The sequence below is a fragment of the Paramacrobiotus metropolitanus genome, unplaced genomic scaffold, assembly GCF_019649055.1.
Source record: "Paramacrobiotus metropolitanus isolate TYO unplaced genomic scaffold, Prichtersi_v1.0 Parri_scaffold0000009, whole genome shotgun sequence".
Taxonomy (NCBI): domain Eukaryota; kingdom Metazoa; phylum Tardigrada; class Eutardigrada; order Parachela; family Macrobiotidae; genus Paramacrobiotus; species Paramacrobiotus metropolitanus.
The window spans coordinates 625,078-647,755 of NW_026570229.1; the positions used below are offsets into that span (position 1 = coordinate 625,078).

The 22,678-nt window shown below is 45.5% G+C and overlaps 3 protein-coding genes across 3 annotated transcripts; all 3 read left to right on the forward strand.

The window, feature by feature from the left end:
• The first annotated feature begins 958 nt into the window (after positions 1–958).
• LOC129583100 (uncharacterized) lies at positions 959–3,224 on the forward strand. The gene is made up of 3 exons (XM_055474815.1): positions 959–1,762; positions 1,838–2,677; positions 2,782–3,224. The coding sequence occupies exons 1-3, from the start codon at positions 1,136–1,138 to the stop codon at positions 2,947–2,949; spliced, it is 1,635 nt and encodes a 544-aa protein (XP_055330790.1). The 5' UTR covers positions 959–1,135; the 3' UTR covers positions 2,950–3,224.
• A 6,536-nt stretch (positions 3,225–9,760) lies between these two features.
• Positions 9,761–14,873, forward strand: LOC129582906 (uncharacterized). Its single transcript, XM_055474534.1, has 6 exons — positions 9,761–9,897; positions 12,832–13,088; positions 13,157–13,291; positions 13,650–13,772; positions 13,842–13,950; positions 14,193–14,873. The coding sequence occupies exons 1-6, from the start codon at positions 9,877–9,879 to the stop codon at positions 14,871–14,873; spliced, it is 1,326 nt and encodes a 441-aa protein (XP_055330509.1). The 5' UTR covers positions 9,761–9,876.
• Positions 14,874–15,195: 322 nt separating this feature from the next.
• LOC129583045 (putative glycerophosphodiester phosphodiesterase YhdW) lies at positions 15,196–17,385 on the forward strand. Its single transcript, XM_055474736.1, has 2 exons — positions 15,196–15,456; positions 16,301–17,385. Exons 1-2 carry the CDS (start codon positions 15,242–15,244, stop codon positions 17,133–17,135), a joined length of 1,050 nt encoding a protein of 349 aa, XP_055330711.1. The 5' UTR covers positions 15,196–15,241; the 3' UTR covers positions 17,136–17,385.
• Positions 17,386–22,678: the final 5,293 nt, after the last annotated feature.

Here is a 22,678-nt window from a genome sequence, read left to right on the forward strand (position 1 = left end):
CTAGATTGTGATCACGCTGATTTCATAATCTGCAAAATGCTGATTTAAGGCGAAGATAAGGACTCCGTGTGCGGGTGGAACGCCGTGGATGTTCTCGTTGACGGCCAGATAGGCTGTTTAGTGTATTATCTGACAATTTCAAAATTTTGTTGTAAACTAAGTGACAGGCGCTGCAGCCAGCTATAGTCCAGCAGAAAAAACCACTTCGTACTGATTTCCACCCGAATGTTATCCTGCGAATACATCCCCTGCACGAAGACTCTTAAAACCCTGCAGCCCTACGTCTACCTCGTACAACGTACACCACAGGGAAAAAGCTTAACTTTTATTTCATGACAGCTGCACTCCCGACAACTGTGCCGTCTCCACAGTTGCATCAACTATATACCACATCAATATGCATACAACACGCTCATATCGCATACAGCCACAAAGCTATAAAACACACGCACCAATCTGACCACTGCATCCGCTCCTGCATCCTGCCTTCCTCTCATTCACACTTACTTGACCATCGGTCACAAAACACTCATGCATATAAATGCATAACACCATAAAGACATAAATGTCCCGCACAAATATGATCATAAACCATACAGCTCAGACTCGGCACAAACAAGACCATACAGATACATACAGCCATGCAATCCACGCTATCCAGTGTCCACGGTCGTAATCCACGATCGTAACAAGACGAAAAATAACATCCTTACGATGAGAATTGTTACGCAAGAAAGCAGAAATCCAGTGTGCGTTGCGCTGCTGAACACTGCAGAGTGCAGATGCTGTCCAGCCCGCACGAGGCGGCAGTTAGCGCTGCCCTCTATTCTGTATGCCATACTAAGGCCCGTATAAGCCTTTAACAGTTTAACTGTGTGTGAGGACAAAATCTGAGTGTGACGTCTGTCGTTCGCTGGAAATTGTCAGTTTACTTTTCTTGTTGGTTTCTTATCGCTTTTCACTTGTCAGGTTTTACCTTGTAAACTGAACTGTTGACACAGTAGTCCTCGTTCAACGAATCTGTGGTAACTGCAACTGGCTGATCAGGGGTGTCTGGTGACTGGTTATACGGAAAGCATACTGACACTGTACATAATTGTATCGCGTCCGCGTAGAGGTCGATCCTCACTGCGCCATGCTGATTTACCGAGACACTGTCAACGCGTGGAACGGCGTGGACGTCGAGGTGGACGGCGGCCAGCTGCAGCACGGCAACGTCATCGGCGTGGTGGAGAAGGGCCTGCTCATTGATTTCCAGTGTGGTAATCAGCGCTCGCAGTTTGTGGAGTACGAGCGCAACATTTTCCACTACAGCGAGTACGAGCGCGCGCCCGTGCAGTGCCCGACAGCGCGTGCGCAGGTGCTATCGCGGCGGCAGTTACAAACCGACGGGCCGTGGCTGTGGTACGAGGCCAGCGTCATCCCCAATGTGTGCACGTCGTACGACAACGATGCGCTGTTCGTGGAGCTGCAGTTGCCGCAGGGCGTGGGCACCGTCCACGAGCTGCTCCCGTTTCAGCAGGTGCGCGCACCGCCCACGGACGCCCATCTTAACAAGCGGCGCGTGGAGAAAGGCCAGTTTGTGCAGCGCTGCTGCCCGCTGCCGACCGCCTTCTGGTCAGCTGCAATGCCGCAGCTCGGGACTGTTTTCAACAGGGAACTGGGCGAGCGACACAGGGTAGTGTTCGTCGCTCGACTGAAGCAGACTCTGCTTTATCTACAGAGGGCCTATAACAAAGACCAACTGGACGCTGAGAAACTGGTACAGTCCGTCATGCGTGCGTAGTCGAACGGCATGTTCTCATAAATATTATTAGCTAAATGAGTTCTCTTGCAGGAGAAGGTATGCCAGCTGGCGACCAATGCAGCGGAAGGCAGTGGCACCACTTCCCGTTTGCCGGCGGTGCGCGCCCAGCCGATGATGGCGATGACCGATCATGTTGGCAGCGGGAGCGGGTCCGGTGGCCGCAAACGGCGCCGAGGGGTGGATAGCGGGGCCGGGTGTCTGCAGTTGCCGGCGGAAGTGCTGCTGGAGGTCTTCCGCACGCTGGACTCCATCGAGCGCGTCCGCTGTCGGCGTACCTGCGGACTGTGGAACGGCCTGCTCACCACGGAGGCCCACTTCCCGGAGGTGCGCGTGTCGGGGGAAATTGAGGATTACGGGGATCAAGGGGTGTTCGGTGAGGAGAGCATGTACTGGGCGATGGCCTGCATCCTCAAGTGTCTCCACCGTCGCACCAAGGCGCTGGTCATCAGCAACCGACAGCTTGGCGGCTATGCGCAGCTCTTTGAAGCGGTGCAGCACCGACTGCAGAACGGCCGTCGTCTGCCGCTGGTGGTCTTCTTTGGCTGTGTTTTCGGCTGCGACCGACTGAGTCTGCCGGACATGATGGAGCTGGAGGCTGGCGTGGTCAGGAAGTGCCCGGGTCAGCGCGTGGTGTGGAAGGAATGCCGGCTGTTTGACGGGTTTCTGCAGGCCGCGATTGCCTATCACGAATTCGACGTCCAGGGCCAGTCGGCCGAGCAGATGGAGATGCAGCTGTGGGATGTGTTCGAGGGCAATCTGGTTGTGGAGGAGCCGCTGGATTTGCCGGCCCTACAGGCCATGATCGCTGCGGCCCACCCTCCCGCGGGGATCTGCCAGTTGAGTGCGAAGCGCGTCTTCATATTGGGGCAGGTAGGTCGTAGGTTGATTGTCCCTGCAGATTGAGCTGGCGCCCGACGGATCATCCGATCCGACGGCTGCTGACGTTCTTCTGAGGACTGTGTCCATTCCTGTAGGGTCAATACCAGGATGCAGATCCCCGCCCGACCACCACGCACTACCGCGACTGGCACTGGAGGCTGGACGCCATGGCCGGTGTGGATGTGCGCAAGCTGACTAAGCTGACGGCGGCCTTCCTGGCCAAAGTGTACAGCGATCCGCAGTCCGATGAGTGGGACGGGTAATCGCCGGATGCCGACTCTCTTGACCTTTGGCTGGCGCAGCTGTTTACCCAGATGGAATGCTGTGCCGGCGGAGTACAGTATGATCCTCTTTTGCAGCTGAATTCCTGCTTAGTGTCGCGGATAAGCGTTTGTTTTTGCTTCTTGTGGATCAGTTATTTTTGGCTGGTGTCACTGTTTCCTCTATAGACGATTAATTCCCTTTCCTGCTATGGTAATTTCATTTTTCTCAGATTGTTTCCTGCTTGTAAACGTTACGGACTTGTGTCGCCGCCTCAGTTCACCGTTTCTAGAGGATTACACTGTACATGTTATTATTTTCTTGTGATTTTCTTATAATAATTGCGGTAAAGCAGGTACATAGATGCATTCGAACGTTTTGGACAATTATTGCTAAACGTGCTGTTACGTGAGGATTTCACGTTGAACAGAAATTTCCGGCTGGCTATTCGCTGTGAATAATTTCTCATTCCAAAAAGGACACGGCGCATAGTAATCCGTTGAGGTATTTGTATGCCTCTCCGGTGGGAAATGAAACCTCGTTCTGTTTTAACCACATTTACAATCACAGAAGCTCATTGAAATTTGAAACATGCCATTTCACGGACGATTCAGTTGAATTCTGTAGAAATGGGAAAAGTCCGGCATGCACGTTCACGCCATTAATATCGTATTAGATAAATTTCTTATGTTTTAATTCCGTATTTTCCGCCGCCGTTAGTTGTAGTTTGTGCAATGGAGCGCGACGCGACGGTCTTCTCCTGCTGCTGCAGTAGTCGCTAGTGGTGGCGTGACGCGGCGTAGTGCCATACTGAGCTGCAGCGTGGCCTCGGCGGACGACTGGAAAGGACGACTGGAAGTTGCAATATTTTTTGTCTAGAGTCGTGAATTAACCTTTAATTTTGGAAACCCAATATTTACTTTTTATTCAGCAGTAGCCAGTACATTTAAGTAAATGCCTCCGCGAAGGGACACGAAATAAAACTACTCAAATTTAAACAGAATAAACCTAAATCAGACAAGTGAAAATGTTATCTCTTTATGTGAGTTTAGGAAGTAACCACGCAACTTTTCCATGTTTTTGAAATTTTGAAATTCCCTTCCAAAACTGAAAAAATGCCAGAATTTAGTATGGTTTAAAATTCCCATAAAATCAATCACAGATCTACACAGGCTTCCATTTGACAATAGGAAGGCGTTTACGTGGATGCGAAGAAAGAGTTGCAGAGAGGAGAATCCCGGGAAGCGCAGCTGCTACTCTGTCAGCTGAATAGCGGAGCTAAGAAACCACGAAAGACTTCCGGACGTCTTCAACAGACCTCACCGCTGCCGGTGGAGTTGTTGGTGGAAGTCTTCCAGTCGCTGGATTCCATCGGGCGCATCCGCTGTCGGCGTGTGTGTCACGTGTGGAACACCCTTCTCACCACCGCAGCCTACTTCCCCGACGTGCGCGTCCGGATCGACCATCCGGATTTCGGTGTGCTAAACCTGGCGTACCACGGTATCTACTGGGCGGTGGAGTGCTTGCTGAAATGTCTCAACAGCCGCACCAAGATGGTCATTATCATGTCAGTCCAGAGCCATCGCCGCGAGAGTTTGACGAAGCTAATCCAGTTTATCCTCACGCCGCAGAAGATAGCGACGCTGGTGTTCTACCAGTGCGAATATTATGATGAGTGGGAGGTCCTGGAGGATGTCGTGTACAGCGTGGCTAACACGTTCCCCGGGTGCGCGCTGTGTGACCGAGTAATGTGGAAGTACTTCACCATGGGAGACCGATTTCTCGAGGCACATGTAGCGCAGTATACCTTCCGCGCCCAGTCGGGCGACGAGTTGGACAGGGAATTGTGGGAACTGTTCGAGAAGAACCTGGTTCTTAAAAAAACCCTTGGACCGGTCGGCCCTAGCGGCGTCTATTGTCGACTGCATCGCTGGCCAACCCAGTGAGCTGACGGAAGGACAGATTGTCAAGGTAAGCCCAGTATCCGACAAACCGTTCCCTCATGTTATCCCTTATTCTTAAGAGCATGTACACAGGCGTCAGGCAGTTCACTAATATCAGAAAAACAAGAAAATTTATTGACAAACGTGGCTCGGCGTTCAGTTTGTAGAACCGGGTGTTTAAGTGCTTGGTTCTGATTTCTGAAGTCACATCGGACGAGCCCATCGATTTACTAGGGCAGTAAAACCTCTCGTTACCTACACTTCCTTATTAAATATACTTCTCTGTAGCATACAACCTGTAAGGAACCGAATTGGCTTGCATGTTATAACATAGGGGGGATTCTCTTTATAACATTCACCTCTTTATAAGCCTTACATACATTTTTCCGCGGAACCGAATGCAGTTTAACTGGTGTAGAGAACCTCTGAACAACATTCAGCTCCGGTTAAATACCGCTGCATACAGGTAGCCGGATGCAGTCTGATGTTATCTTAACATCCTCAACGAATATGGGGCAACATTAACGTTGTTTGTGTAAATGTTTGTGTAACTGCGACGCCCCTCACCCCAAATTATAGCAGCGCACCAGGGGACAGTTTCCCTTTATATAATACACCCGGGTATAACATACGAAACTGATGGAACCGTGCCTGTATTTATAGAGAGGTTTTACTGTATATTAAAACGATGCTCTTAAAGCATCTCAACTCGAATTGCTTACTCAGCGCCTCGAGGGAGCTTACGGCTGTTCAGGTTGGAAAAGGATGCAAGGTCACGAAGAAAGCTGTGATTACAATTACCAGAATCGAGAAACACCAGTTTACTGTGCGGCCAGATCCCAGGCCTAACTTTATTAGTAGGTCCCGTACGAACGGACGAAAGTCCAAAACTAAAATCAGGTTTAGAAATAGAATTGGCATCTTCCGATAAACGTGTCTAGTCATGCTACGCTCATGGTGAGCTGGTCAGAACAGGTAGTCACACATGGTGAACCGCTTAGACAACATTCATATGCTTTAATTAGGTTGCCGTTTTTCAGGCATTGAATACTTACCAGAGTCGTGATCTGCGCCTGTCCACTTATTACCGCGATCGCACGTGGACACCGGCTAGTCTCAGCGATTTGGACACCAGCAAGCTGACCACGCTGACGGCAGCTGTCTTAAGCGAGGGCATCGATTCGGCTACCGATTCGGAAGAAGACAGTGAGACGGCTACGGATTCCGAAGCAAGCGATGAATGAATGATACGATCCGCGTTAAATTCCAAGGTAATAAAATGAATACCAGGAACCCGAGTTACCGGCGCGCCTCTCCTAAGTCAGTCTAACCATCTATAATCGTAATATAATTTCACACGCGAATCTGCTTGTGGATGACTTCATTAAGCTTAATACCGTACTACAACTGTATGGAGCCGCACATGTAATGAAGATTTGTGACCGTTAACTGTGTTTGTACTGGTCAAATTTTGGAACTATAACTGTTGTGTTTAAATGAACAAAATCAATCAACGTCACTTTGCTGCACCGTTTGGAGCGTTTGATTCCGCAGTTTCAGTTTAAATGAGCAGGTGGCTACTGGCTGGCGATCTGGAAATCAAGGAGAGCTTCAAATAAGTAAAAGACAGGTGATAACATATGTACTTGTGCCGTACTTGTGCCTCACGACCTTTGATCCCGGTGTACGCTGGTCTGATGTTTCGCACGATAAAATTACTGCTGAGTACTGAGTGTCTCACTCACTCTCAAACCGCCCGGTTATTACGGCGAGAGTGGACAATCATACCATGGTTAAAATGCCGTTTTACAGTTTACTGTATGATGCGTCAGTGAACTGTACTCGTACATTAGTCACGGTTTGTAAATGTAAGGTGTGGTAGTTTTGTGAATTTTGACATTACATTAAACGGAGGTGAGTTATTACTTGCGCCTTTCCAGTCCCAGGATTGGCATTTTGTATTTGGCTTATGGCTATAATGTTGGGCAGCTGCGTCTCTGGTAGCATTGGGATATTACTACTGTATACTGCGGTGATTTGCGCGACTGTAATGATCGTCTCCTCGGCGCGGATACCTCGGATGGCGTACTGTGTGGGAGGACCGTCGTGTCAGCAGGACGCGGACTGTAGCGCCTTCTGTGCTGGGCTTAACGGCGGAAAGGGATACTGCCGCGGCCAGCACGGCAAATGCTTCTGCCAGCGTTGCTGACAACACTTGCCTCCTTTGATAAATCTTGGCAACCCCTTCGGCAAATGTCTACCAATTCTGATTAAGCTTTGCCAATCCCCTACGGCAACTCTACAACGTTTCACCTGAAATTAGCCTGTAAAGCATTAACTCAACAGCTTTATTCAGTAGAAAATCATTAATGGGGTTACGTGCTCTTTTTCCTCTTTTTATTCGCCATTCATCTTTTTTCTCATGAATGTTGATTATGTAATCCGGAAGGTGTGTGAAAGGTTACTTATTTCTCAGTTTACTTCGTGAATGTTCGAAATGAACTATGATAAAGTCTCCAGTTCGTAAATCACAACTTCCCGTAGTAATGCGCGGTGATAATGCTGTTTTTCTTTTTTGCTGTTGATTACAGAAGCTCATGTATCTGTAGCACGCTCACCAACATTAAGTACTAATTTTTCCTTGCCGTCAGGGTTTATGTTCTAAATTTTCGATTCGGAAAACGTGATTCGTCTGTATAAACACCTGGCTTGCTGTTTTTACCCTAAGAAACCAAGGAAAACCTCCACTACGCTGGCAGTAAGCGGTCTTAACACGGTCTTACCACACTTTTGAGTCATGACCTTTGAACCTTATATGCAACAGTTTGATGCTCCGAACGATAAAGTCACTCAAAGCACGGCATTGCTGCCGTATAAACTTCCATTTTCACTGAGCAATAATATAAACTGAACAGTGAACACCGTTACAGAGTCGGTTTGGTAGATGACTAAATCTTTGGTGCGCGAGGTTTGCAGACCGCAGTAACCGCACGTTTTAACGCGATTGCCACTCCAGTCCGTGGATTTACATTAATTTTTGTATCGCATCCTAATGCAACAATGTTGGCCAGCAGTGTTTTAGGCGACAATGTTAAGCTACTGTTAATTGTCGTGTTGTGTACGGCCATGATAACCGCATACCCGGTACTCGAAGAGACCGATACGGATGTGATGTTTTCATATCGGACGCAATGTGTGGGTGGACCACGGTGTGGCCGGGACGCCGAGTGCAGTGCATACTGCGCCGAGCGTGGCGGCGGACAGGCCTCCTGTCGGGGCAATCCCGGGCGTTGTTTCTGCCGGCGCTGTTGAGAACATCACCTTTGCCTACAACGTTTGCGTTCCTTTGTATACTGCATTTTCAAATGCTGGGTTTGTAGTACGTTTTTGGTGTCTGTTTTTGCGGTTGTTTGTCACGTAGTAGATTCTGATTAGAATAAAACAAAAGAGGTTGTCCATCTGCGCTTTTTTAAGTTGAGAATTTACTGGTCAGTCGGTAGCTAGTCATCACATTATTTTCATTTTATACAGTATTCGCTTGACAAGGCGCTCGACAAATTCATTTATTTAGGTGTCTAGCCAGGCAGGTCCTTGCCTTTGATTCGTCTTCTTTTCGATTACCCGCAACGATATTAGAGAACCCTTGTAATTCCTCATCCAGCTCTGTTGGCTGTGGTCCTGTGGGAGGGGGGGGGGGCAAATGGATTAAAGAACACCGGCACGTCTCAAGTAAAAAACATAATACGAACACGCACCAGCACAAACAGCACATACATACTTATGCACAGTAAATTGGCTATTAAAACGGTTTAGAAATGCTCTTTTAAGTTTCGTTATCTGCGATCTCACACCTACTCGTGTTCGTGTTTTCTTTCTGCTGGCGGTTACAACAAAATATACTGTAACACCAGATAATTCCCAGCGTCGTCTTGTTGTTTTTATTTCTTAAGAATACCGCTGTTTTGATGCGGCGACGAAGCACACGCCAGCACTGGACTGCTTACTGCTGAAATGCCGTACGTCGCCGCAGGTGGAAGGGTCAGTTAAATGTACAATTAATTTGTCCAAGCAATAACAGAGAGCAGTGCGAGACGGCGGTTCGGGTGTGTACACAACGTCTGTGCATGTATGTACACAAATAGGGTGAATGCATGTAATAATTGAGTCGTATATTATGAGGTACACGGCAGTTTTCAGTGCACATATTCCAGAGGATGCGCAGAGTCAAAACGCGGACTTACATCGAGCATCTGCGACTTACACCGAAGCAAGAAATAGGCGTCCCAAGTCCCAATTGGCTGGGCTTCGATGTAAGTCGCTTTTTGCTCGATGTCTGTCGGTGAGCGTCGACGAAAACCATTACCAACATGGGCGTACCTTGTAACGGGTCTAAGCGACGCCCAGCTACTTACAAACTTCGCGTTTCTGCGATCTTGATTGGTGGGTCAGCATTTTGAGTTAGATCGAGGCTGCCCACCGCCAATGGCAAAATTCGAAACCACGTGGTCGTTTTCCCATACTTTGACTAAACGTCAAGAATCATGGCAGTAGAACAACGGGCTTTTTCTAAGTTGATTTTCCAAATTTATTAGCCTAAACTACTACTGTGGAAAATTGAAAAGTTTCTATTCTGTACTGGGTTCATGCAGCAGGGAAGCCTGCTTTTCTGGGATTCCAGTTGTAGTCGGACAAATAAACCCTGCGTGTGGCTCCTGCTTTCTTAAGTGAGTTGGGTTTGTCCAACTGCCGTGACTTGATGCCAAATTACCCGTGACAGCACTTATAATACTGCCAAGTGCATTGCAGATGGACAGAGAAAGACCCAGTGGCGTGCAAATATGCATCTGGGCTTTCTTTTAAAATCTGTAATGTTCTTGTTATTTGCTGCTACCATTGCATCGCAGGGAACCCTGCTTGCTGGCTACCCAGCTGGTGGATATGTTGACTGCGCTCTGAGCTTGTTCTTCGGTAGCGCTGCTACCCATAATGCTGGATAGCACGCGTCTGGTATGTGATAATTTTCGTTTTAAATAACTTATTGACATAAACGATATAAACTGGGTTAGTTTTAATTTGGTTGTTTATCGTGGAAGTGTACGTTGCAGTAGAACAGTAACGTAAATTTGTTGTGGAATTTCAGTTTGTAATACAGCGCGTTCCCGCATTGAGCTTGTTTGAACGTGCTAGCACCTTTATTGTTTATTATTTTAATATTTTTGTGGTATTCAAATTTTTAACATCACCCTGCATTCCACGCTACGTTTGTAGCATACTCGCTTGCTGGCTACCCAGCTGCATCAATTTTCGCAGTTTTGTGTTGCAGGTGCAAATAAATTTCATATTTTATTTTGTTTCCGTACATTTTTTTTATTTTGTGTTGTTGTGTTTTATTTTTTGTTTATCAGCTGATGCATTGATATTGCTTTACAGTATGTATAATTAATAATAATTTCTCGACTTTAATTATCGTATCTAAAGTACAGTACAGTACTCTACTTCCGGTTTAATTATATGTGCGGTCTGTATGTAAGTGCGGTGGCCATGTAGTGCGCACACGGTGTGGTTTTACACGTACAGACTTACACGGAAGCCGTGCAAAAGGGCGCGGTTTTGCTTACTTTGTATGTAGGTGCATGGTGAAATTCGATGTAAGTAAGTCCCCGAAGCGCCTATGCGCATCTGGTCTATTATATACTGTACTGTGTACATACACACACAGCTGCGCACTTCGTTGCGGCCATAAAAAGCGAACAATAAGAGAGAGCCGTCGCGTAATGTCGATCATATGTAGGTCGTGGTCTCACTGTCTCAGGTAACGCTGTATGTACAGTGCATGCAAGCGTTTTCCTGAAATTCAGTGTGCAAACTTTCTTTCTGAACTAATTTGTTACCAGTATTGCGGCGTTTAGACAGTCGTCCCAGACCAGTCTTCTCAAGACGCGCCATATCCGGGTTAGCCAATGGGCAGTGTGGCGCAGTAGCGTTACAAAACCGGCGTTGAGTCCATTTCATCAGCTGTGCGTATGATGATTCAGTGATGTTATAACCAGAGTTATAATCGGGATTTTTTTGCGGATTTACACGTTACGTTAATAATTATTTTTTTCGGAGTTGTTTGGGTTATGACTGGATGTCGGGATTAATTGTCTGACTAACCGTTTTATTATGGAATTCACTTACACACCGGTAAGCCACACACAACATTATCTTTCTGCAACTTCATTCTATTTTTTAAAGAATTTTTATTCACACAGCGATTTTTTTAAATTGCATATTAATACTTTTCCCCTTGATGTCATTTCTAATTTCCTACGATACTAGTATTAGTGAAAAAGCGAAATCGTTGACATTGAAAGGCAGTAAAGTGGTTTGCGGAAAGTGAGCTGTCGTCAACAAATTAATTCGCGCAGTCGCATCCTGCTGACCCATTTCGCTGCTCCCAATGCGTGCATAATTCAATGCCGGCAAATACTTACCGTATTTTCTTTTTATCTTGACCATGGTTGCACTGCGGATTTTGTCTCGGGTTTCACCGTTTCACTGGAAATATGCAAGCCTTCCCTAATTAATTCGCCAGCTAGTTATCATTCCCAAATTCGAATTTATTTCCCCGTTTTTCCGGTTGTGGATGTTTCTGTAATTATCGGTCAAGGTGGACGGACGACTGCCATTTATAAACCAAACGCCGATTAGCCGAGCTAAATGCCGCTCCGCATTGCGCATGCATAATTTTATTAGCTAATCGTCAGTAAATCAATAACTCCTTCGCGTCACGCTGAACGCAATTCATACTCGACATGCTTTCTCTGTCCGATGCCGACAGTTATAATCATGCTTCAAGACCAATATTTCCGTAATGTTGTTTTCGGCCCCATTTACGCGTTTCCTAGTTTTCGTTCTATCGTAAATTATTTTTGGTATTTTTATCTAATTTCCAAACGAAGAAATTCGGTGATCTAAAGTAATGTTTGTACGAAAAGAAGTTATAAACAGCTCTTTGTCGGGATTCTGATATTATTATTCATTACGAAATGTTTTCTCAGATGGACCAAAATTCGTATCGCCGTTTTGTGCTGTTGTTGGAAAAATAAGCGTCAAAACAAAAATTACCAGAAATAAATTTTTAAAATGCAGAGAACTGATATTCGTCATTTGCCAGTTCACCCGGCTAAAGAACTACGGTGGGTGGGCGATGCGACTCACAGCGCGTGGTTATGCAACCGCGATGGCGCAATCGATCGACCCGTCCATCAGGCGCGAGAGCGATGCTGTGCTGAGTGCAGCGTGACCTGTTTCGGTGTAATCTGTCTGCTTTCTGTTTTTTCTCTCGGAAACAGCATTACCGCAGCTGACCACTAGCTGGCCGCTGCATCCAATAAGCTGCGCAGGGTTGACGTTTCCGCAAACTTTCTTTTTTGTCGCGATGGCCCAGGCCTGGCAATCTGGGTCACTCAGATTATTATTTCAGTGTGTACCGCAGCAAGAAATGCCGGCGAAACCACACATCATTAAATTTTATTTGGTAGATTGTCAGCTTTACCTGTTCAGCCTTTAACAACTGGCTCTTAAATCGTACGCTTAACGGTTCCCTTTTTCGTGGGCTACAGAAATACATACGGTTGTTTATTATAATTATTAATTTTGCAGCGGGAGAAAATTCTCACGGTAGTATTGCGTGGGAACATCACTTAGCATTTTATTTTTTTAGTATTAGCATTTTAAATGACCGAAAAGCCCACTGGAGAAAGAGCCAACTGTAACAAACCATAATAATTAAAATTATTTGAAAAAGTACTGGTAATATAATCCATAAAAGATATAGCTGGAAATTTGGAAGGCAATAATAACACGCCACATTAAAAATTAATAGGAAATTGTGGTATGGAAAAAAAGGGAGAACCATGCGCAGATAACTAAGAGCAGTTGGTTGTACATTTTCAGGTATTAAATAAGAGGAGATCCGTGCCGCGGTCCAGCCCCACACGGGCGATCCTGCAGCTGGTTTTCATAGTCAGCAGCGGCGGATTCCTGCTGCAGCTGGTCCGCGCCGATCGTGAACCGCTGCGGTCGTCCTCCTCCAATTATTTGCCGCGCACCCGGCCGGACTTTGATCTCCACGACATTCCCTGCGATCTCAGCCGGCCGGACACGCCCTGCACGCTGCCGGGCAAAGCCTACCCCTGGCTGGCCATCAACAGGTTGGCTTAATTAAAAATAATATAATAATAATTATTATATCAATAATAATAATTCTTGTGACTAACAGTTACATGGAGGACAACAAGGCGCTAATCAAGCGCATGTACGGCGACCACGATGCCGGCAAGCAGGCGCGCCTGCGCGCACAGGGCCCCATGAGCCGGCAAGGACGCCTCGAGAAGGACAAGCCGGACGGCTTCGTGTGAGTGCCTCCGTCTACCTTTGACTTTCGCGTTCAGTTCTGACGTGAAAATTTAAAAACATTTATTATATGTGATGACTTCACAGTGGAATACATGTATAGCAAATCAAAAGACCCAATTATGCGGTGTACAATTAAGAAATAAGAATTATGCAGTTATCTGCTTATTTATTAGATATTTTCTCACTATATGTTTTACTGTTTCTATTTTTTAATTTCCCAAATATTTCACGGAACAAATTGCTGGTACACATTGATAGCGCTCGTTTATTACTCTGAATAATTTGTGTTAAAAACTAATTTTGGTAAATTCTTTATAAAAATGCGGATTAATTTGTTAGGACACTTGATGCTACAGGAATGCGTGCCCGTCGGAGCAGTTCGTGGTGACGCCGTTCTGGGCCAACAACAGCGCCGGAACCACGCTGGCCCTCGTGAATTTCCAGCCCTTCGAGCAAGCGGTACAACAGGAAGTCTGCAAGTACGTAGCAAAAACAGCACGCACAGTTCCTTAATTTACTGGCATTATAACCGGCTTTTTTTTATGTAGACCGGGCACTTCCGGACGCTGTCGCGACGGTTGTCGGTGCGAACAGAAATACTCATGGTACCGGCTGCTGGCTTTCGATCCCCGCAACGAATGCCGCGGCATTTTTATGGTAAAACACTATTTCTTTTTATTTACAAATTAAATTTTTGCTTGCTATATATTAATTTTGGCTTTTATTATATATTATTCAATATTTAGTAATTATTACAATTATTTATTACATTTTAATTATTCGCTTAACTGCTAAATGTTTATTATTAATTAATTTTATTTATTGATTTCAGTTAAATTTTTAATATTAATCCATAATTATTAATGAATGGCTTCATTTTTTCCTAATTTTTCGTGCAGGACTGGTTCCAGTTCCCGTCGTGCTGCGCCTGCCACTGCTACGAACTGGACCCGTCCACCAACGCCGAGTCCCATCCCGACCTGCCCCTCCCCAAAATGGTCACCCCCACCAGCCCCGCCCCCGTGGCCACCTCCACCCCCTCCAACAGCACCCCGGAGACGGACTTTGACTACGAAAACGACACGGAGCCATCCGTTACCCTCCTCACCTCGCTCCCGACTACCCCACCCACCTCCACGCTCGCCACGACCACCACCGTGACCGCCACGACAAAGGTCACGACCACCGCCACAAACACCACCACCTCCGCAACCCCACCACCGGCCCTGACCTCCCCGGCCCCCGGGCACGCCGCCGGGGTCCTCAAGTTCCCCTATCCGCCCTCCAACCGCACCGACTACATCGCCGCGTTGGGCAGACCGTTGTCAAACAACGCCACGGCTTTCCGACGCCGGTTGGTGGGTCGGCCGACGACCACGCCACTTCCGGCCCTTCCCCAGGCCACCGCGGACCTCGGAGGTGCGAGCAACACCACGACGCCGTCGTCGACCACCTCCGGTTTCGTGTCGACCACCTCCGAGGGCGCCGAGAATGTCATCCCATCCGGGCGCGACACCTACCTGCAACTGTGGAAGAGTGTCGATCCGGCGAAGCGAAAAAATCGCGTTCCTCGAATCTAATATTTTTTCTCTATTTTTATTTATTTTTTATATTTATTCTGGATTAATCTGTTAATATTAATTTTAATAAAATTTATTCGCGTTTTCGTTTTCTTGCATGATAAATTGGTTAAATTTAATTTTTAATAAAAGCCGACTGATTTATATGGACTTTGGACTTGTTTATCGTTTTACGCGATTTTACTCTGCTTTGTGTAATGATCGGGCAAAGGTCACGCGCATATATACGATGATAACCGATAAATCAATCAGTGACAATCTGCCGCAGCCGGTGTTTGTTTTTCCTCTTAATCGGCTGTGATTACCGTGCAGTTATCCGGTTTTATCGTCGTGCGCGTATCACCACACTATCATAAACACATGCGTTCATGAAATTATCAGGAAACTTTCATGGTCATTATGGTATTCAGCATAATAAGCAGCAGAGTGTGGTGGAGCGTCAAAGTCGACTAAAAATGCTTTCTGCACGTGTGTTGGGATTTTTGTTAGCCAGCGGTGTGCTGGCGGCGATTGCCGAGGGGAATACGCGCAGTTTCAAGGAAGACACGGTACAGCCGCTGAAGAAACCCGCCACCTGCTTCCGGTATTTGTTTCTACAATTTCCCCCATTTGCCCGTCCATTTTTTCCTAATATTCGATTATTCTAACCAATTTTTTAGCGCTATATTTTATGTTCTGTTTTTATGAAACCGGTAAATTATTGCTGTGCAATAAATTTATTAAGGAGCTTTTACAGTCAATTGTCATTGCATTAAAAATTTTCTTTATACGATGGCAGGATTTTAGCTGTTTTTTAGTAAGAAATATTTCAGTCACGTTTAATTACTTTCAGATCAAAATTGAATTTGTAGTAAGTATCTACAGAGTACATATACTGGTTTTCCTTAATTCTGCCGTTATAAAGTTAGTCTGTATGTATTTTGGAAAACATTCAATCAAAAAATTATTCAGTCTGTTTTCAGAAATGTTTGGTTTGTACGCTTGACGGAATTTTGTAAACCATATGACCATTTTTAACACATCGAACAATGAATTACATTAATTTTGCTTATTTTTTAAAAAATTTTCTAATAAAATCGTAATTACTTATATTTGTGAGCCTATTTCGTTCAAGCGACTTCGAAAAATATTGCGGATTTAAATCGTAAAAGAAAAATTCAGAATGCACATCACAAAGAAAACCATATAACTAGTTTGAAATTAATGAAGAATTTAACATGAAATTAATGTCGAATAACAAATGTATGATTAATACTCGTACAGCAGTAGAAGTAGTGAATATGATTTCCCGTGTTTTATATGCGTTTGCGTTTGCACTTTAAATTCCTGCCGTTTACCAATTTTTCTACGCGCTTTCATAATCATATTCGTCTTCGCAGTACTTAATCAAATTCCCAAATGCTGAACGTTTAACTGGCATTTTACAGATGCATTAAAACCCTGTCGTCCTTCGACAAGCAAGGCCACCGCGGCTGCCGCGGCCTCCTCCCGGAGAACACCATCGCCGCCATGCTGCACGCCCTGGACCTCGGCGTGACCACCCTGGAGCTCGACACCGTCATCACCAACGACGGTCACGTGATCGTCTCGCACGAGCCCTTCTTCAACCACGAAATCACCACCAAACCCGACGGCTCCTTCGTCCGCCCCGCCGAAGAGCGCTCCCTGAACATCTACCGCATGAACTACACCACGACGCAGCAGTACGACGTGGGGGCCCGCGGGAACCCCCGTTTCCCGCGGCAAACGCCGCAACCGGCGACGAAACCTTTACTCCGCGATCTAATCAGCAGTGTGGAAGAGTACGTAAAGGTCAACAACAACCGGACCCTCCCGCTGTACAACATCGAGACGAAATCGTTAGCGTCCACCGATGACCTGTTCCATCCGCCGCCCGCGGCGTTCGTGGAGGCGCTGGTGGGCGTGGTTTCCGCCGGAAACATTCTAGAGAGATTGACGATTCAGTCGTTTGATTTCCGGACGCTGCGGTATTTACACGACAAGTACCCGGCAATCCGGACGGCCGCGTTGATCGAGGAGGGGTCACGCGGGAATTTAACTACGTACCTAGATTCGTTGGGGTTCGTGCCGACGACGTATTCGCCTCATTATTCGCTGGTGACGCGGGATCTGATTGACGCGGTGCACGCGTTAGGGATGAAGATATTGCCGTGGACGGTGAACAGTGCGGTGACGATTAATCGGTTGATGGACGACGGTGTTGATGGGATTATCACCGACTACCCGGATCTCTTTCAGTGACCTTTCTTTTTTTATTGTACGCAAATAAATTTGCGCTAAATCAAGCACAAATAGAAAAAAGAATATTTTTATAACGATGTTTTTAAAAGGTAGTTATGTACAATGCTTGACTGAAAAAATCGAAGCTTGGTTTTACATGCATATTGAACAAACAAGCGCTTCTCTATTTGAACGCAGCGCTGGCTATTAACATTCGGATATGCTCTTGTTGCAGTGTTGATTAAATTTATTAAGAAATTTTTCAACCGCGAATTGACTGGCCGAATTCAACTTTTACAATGCCGAGATGCAATTTTGGCAAAGTATAAAAATGCAAAAAAACTAATAATTTTTTTCATTTTTGTATGCAGTTCATAACATGATGGTGTATTAGGCCAGGCGATAATTATGTTGTATCTTCTGACAAGATCAGATATTTAAAATGCCAGCATGGCACGGCGTTCTACGGCTGCACTTCCGTTTAGCCATCGTTTTCACTGCACAGCAGCTAGAACAAACGTTACCGTATCGGTTTGATAGATCTCCGGTGTGGAGTCCACACCGGTCCACACTGTGGACCGCACATTACCGAGGCATTAAGGAGAAAAACACTGTGTGCCACTGCAGTCCGTGGTTCGACATGTTTGCTATTGCAGCCATGTGGACCAGTAGTGTGCTACGCAGCAGTTTCGGGATACTATACACTGCCCTGTTTTGTTTGATAATGATAGCCGCTTACCCGGAGCGCAGTAACGACATCATGGACCTCCGTTCGATTGCGCGGTCGCAGTGCGTCGCACCTCGGTGTGCCAACAACGCCGACTGCCAGCCTTACTGCGAGCAGCGTGGCGGCGGACAGTCCTTGTGCCTGGGCTGGCCCAAGAAATGCTTCTGTCAGCGTTGTTGACAACACTGGATACCCGTTTTGTCAAGAAATTCTTGGTGTTTACCTACTCATCGACGGTAATGCTGGAAAGGCCTTACAGTCACAGCAACCGAAAAAATCTGTTGTGGGTTTTCTGATTCTGTTTTCTGTAACAGTCAGAGCCTAAAATCTTCAAAATCTATGTGAGCACACTTAATTTTGCAAAGAGGGGGTATTGATTATTTGCTCTGTATTTTCATAATGGCTGACATTGTAATCACTCAGGAGATTGCACACGTTGGCAAATTTACTGAAAATTTTATGGGAATGCCTATCGGATTGGATTCAGAGGGACGCAGGAATCCGGGTATTGCGACACGCGACACGCCCCCTTTCTAGTGGTCTCTCTGTTACAGTTACATGTGTGTGTGAATCGGTATAAATTGGGAAATGTTAAGCGCTAACGTGTGTCACTTGCTGCGTAAAAAAATTTTCAGCATAAAAGTTGTTTTACTGTATACTTTTGTAACGTTGTGTGGTGACCCATGACCTTTAGCCTTTTGACGCCATCGTGATACCGTATGTTGACAGCAGCTTGCAGATGCCTTTGATGCATAAATCGCATGGATTTAACCATGTCTGCGTTTGTTAAAGCATGTGTCGGTGTGTATGTGCTGATTGCGTTCAACCAGTTAGTAAGAAGAAGTTGGATCGCATGAACCGTCAACACGTCAACCGTCCCATTTGTGATGTGGAAAGAAAGCATGCCCGTAACCCGAAGATGGAAAGGAAATCGGCCTTGGACCACTACTTGTTGCCACCTACTCTGCATCAGCCGCTCAACCTTGCGGACTTGATTCCATGGCCTAAGCCTACTTGGCGGAATTCCGTCAAAGCTCCGAGCCAGGACATCGCAGTTGCCGAGCCCGTTATGGAGTTTTCGTCCACGGTCCATAAATGTTCCTTAACAGTGGAAGATGCCACCAAATTACCGCCGTACGGACTTTTCCGGGATTTCCTACGCAAACCTTGCTGAAGAGATCGCCGCGCTGTTTCTTACTTCGAAACGCCGGTAACCTTTGCTCACTTTAATCACGACCTTTATGGTGTTTCCGGAGAATTACTTCTGTCTGCCTCCTACCTAAATAAAAAATTTTCCTTTGACCCGGATTCTTCGTCTTCGCTTAATTGTCTTCTGCTGCCATTGAATTCTTACCGCTTTTGCTGCCGTGACCTGTCTGCCTTTCACATTCCGGATCTTCAACCCGTTTGTTGTATTGTGCAACTTTTACGTGGCATAGATTACTTCTTTACTCCCGGAACCGTGCTGCTTGCGGTTGACCTGTGGAATTCCCAGATCTACCGAAAAGTTTTGCTTATCGTTTTCTATTAACAGTAGGACGCAGTAAGAATTCCGTTGCTTCCTTTTTTGTGTGCACGCTTCTCCGATTGTGTGTACGTTCCCATGTACCGCACTGCACGGTGTGAATTCCACCAAAGCAGCGCTTTACCTTCCAGTAGTGCGTCGTTGTATTACTTCGTCTTATATGGTATCGTTTTCGTGGTTGCCATTAATTTTATTTTATTGTCGTCGTAGGATGCGACAGGAATTCCGTCGCTACCTGCTTGTGTACGTGATTCATCGATTGCGGACATCTATTTTGTGAGCCGTGCTGTACTTGACGTGATTTCCGTCGGAACAGCATTTTAACTTATTAGCAGCATCCCAATCCAGGAATCAGGCGTGAGTTTAGCTAGGTCTGTGGAAACCCCAGACCAACTAAAAGCGTTCGTCTGTGTTGCTTATTGCCGCCGGACGCGACAGGACTTCCTTGCAACCGGCTTTATTATATTTTTCGTGCAAATGTACTTCGCTCGGTGGATTCCGCCCTAAGCTGTACTGATTTGCGTTTTATGTGGAGCACTTGATTTACAAATATTTTCGAGATTTGCGGAATTCCGCACCTCACTTATCGTTCTGACATAGCTGCATCATCGTTGCGACTGATTCTATCAACTAGCATCCTCATAACGCTTTATCGGATCTTCTTCCGCCGTCTCTTTGTGTTTTGTTTTGGCTTTTGGGCTTGGGGCCGTTTCCGGCCATGTTCGGCATAACTGCCCAAAGGAAGTAAATTCCGAGCCCACCTTTGGTGTTCTCGCGTGGCGTGTAGGAGCAATCAATAAAATTGGCATTTAATACAATAAACATGAGTTGTGAGATAGTTGGAGTTGTTAGTATTTTTGTTCTAGAGTTTTGTAAGTACGACAGCGAATGTTTTTTTTCTTTTTTCGCTTCTCCCATGAGTCCGAATCGAGGCCTCGCGCGAAGCCGACGTTGCTTTTTGACCAGGAAATACAAGAAAATTAATAAAATTAAGTTATTTATTCAGAACTATTTCGGGTTTGTCAAATTTGTTCAACACTAGTATATAAAACTAGCGAAACGTTTTGTGTTGCGATTCGTTTTGCCCCGAACTCTTAACATGGCAGGGGCTGCATTGATGACCTTATGGCTGACATTCAGCAACGGTGTCAGTTTTGGACCGGGCGAACTGGTCTTTGATAAAGATTTACTAAGATAACCACGAGCTGAATCGCTAAGATATTCTAATGGTCGACTAAGATCACAAGTGCTACGAGTAGAGGCTGTAAAAATATCGCCCAGTAGAGAGATATATGCGCCAGTACCCACCACGTTTAAACGTTTTCAGTTACTGGGAGATTTGCCAGTAGACACTGGGAAAGTTTTTAAGTAACCACACTTTCTGGCGCTACATAACTCAAATGCACAATAGCGCATTGCAGCATTTGTTGAACTTAGTAATAATGCTGTTTCGCAGGGTAAATCCAAAAGCGGAAATGAGAAAAAAGTAGATCAGTAATTTCGAAAAAAGTATTCATAAATGTGGCTATTGTTTCCATTACGCAGATGGCATTCCCTATTTAACTCTATCGGTAAATGGACAATTGTTGCTGGTACAGCCACTAGAATACCGCATGTCTAGCCGAAATGGTCGTTCTCTCAAATGACCACCAGATCATCCCGTGAAAGTTGAAGCACACAATGCTTGTACATCAAATGACACAATCAAAGCAGTCTAATACGTGGCTTGTGTAAATTTTTAATTTTCCACCTGATTCTGCCAACTGGAGGTCAAATATAAGAACGCAGCTGTTTCTCTGAGTTCGCTGATTAAAGATTTGTTTTTCAGTATTATACGACCTTATGCACTCTACTAACTGCGCACGAAAGACATTTATACAAATGCTATAAACAGCGCGCGTGATTTTACTACGTGCAACAGGAGCACTATTGACCATGTAAGTTATGCATCGTCAGAAGTGTGGCTACTACACTGGCTAGTAAGTAGTAAGTATAAAACATGCCGTCTGCCACATCTCCCAGTGAAAGTTAACGTGACACGCATTAGCTTGTAGCTTTTACTTGTTTTTTCGTGAAAGTTTTTGCTCTCTTAAAACAAATAAAAACAATTAGAAGCTGGTTAATTACACAGAACGGGGGAGTATTGACAATTTTTAAGCACAAGTTGCGATCTAGGTGAGCACATGCACCTTTATGTGAGCACATTTTGTGCTATGTGAGCACAAGTTTTCAGGCCCTGTTTCTGTTATCGCACACTGTACTGGTGTGAGTGGCTTCCCATGGCTGTTTATTCAGTCGAGATATCGCGTTCCCCGAATACCAAATTAAAAACAAGGAATATCGCATCCGTGCTTTCTTAAGCTATTTTTGAATTCCTGATCAGTCGGTAACTGACCACATTCAGAGCTGCCTGACAGGTCACTGGGTAAGAGGATCATTTTGGGGGACTGACATATTGGCATATCCTTACTGCTACTTCCTACCCTTCAAACGTACCCGGGCCTTCCCATAATTTTAAAATAAATTTTAAAATTTTGGAAAATTCATTTTAAAATTGGAAAAAAATGCTATGGATCTGATATTGGTTCACTTTCGACTTCATGGCCAGGTGTCTTTTACAGCAAAGTTTCAAGAAGATCAGGTAATAACCAGACTTTTGGGTATTATGAACTTTCACCCATTTTAGTACGCCGGATCTCGACAACCGGATGTTGCGCGCGCAAACGCTTTTCGGAACAGTGTATACAAATCATTTAGCTTCCGAATGAAATAAAGTGTTACAAAAAAGTGATTCCGACTGCGGGAAAGCAAAACTTTTAGTGTATGTGTTGCATTTTTGACATCATGTATCGGGCCGTTTCCCTTAAGCATCCAGTTTTCTTGAATGCGTCTCGGAAATCAACCATTTCTTCTTCTTGCTTACCGCTCAGTTCTTGTGTTAAGCGTGCTCTATGTCTTCACTCTCCAGTGAAGGTTACAGTAGTATACCATGTACCAATATTCATTTACTCCCTCTTTTTCTTACTAACCCCTCTTGCCGCATTTATCCGCAACGCAGACAATTAATACACTAATTACTGACGTGCCGCCGTAATGCCGTACGTTGCGGCCGTTGCTGCAGGTAAAACGATTTCACTCATGGAGCTCAAGAGTGACAAATAATAGAAAAGTATATGTTTTTATTTTTTATGAGAATTTGACCTGGCTGATTTTTCGTGACTCTGAACAGGCGATCTCGTAGAAGCTTTAAAACAGCTAAGGAAAAAATGAAAAATGAATTCACAAAAAAAGCAAAAATAACTAATTCCATAT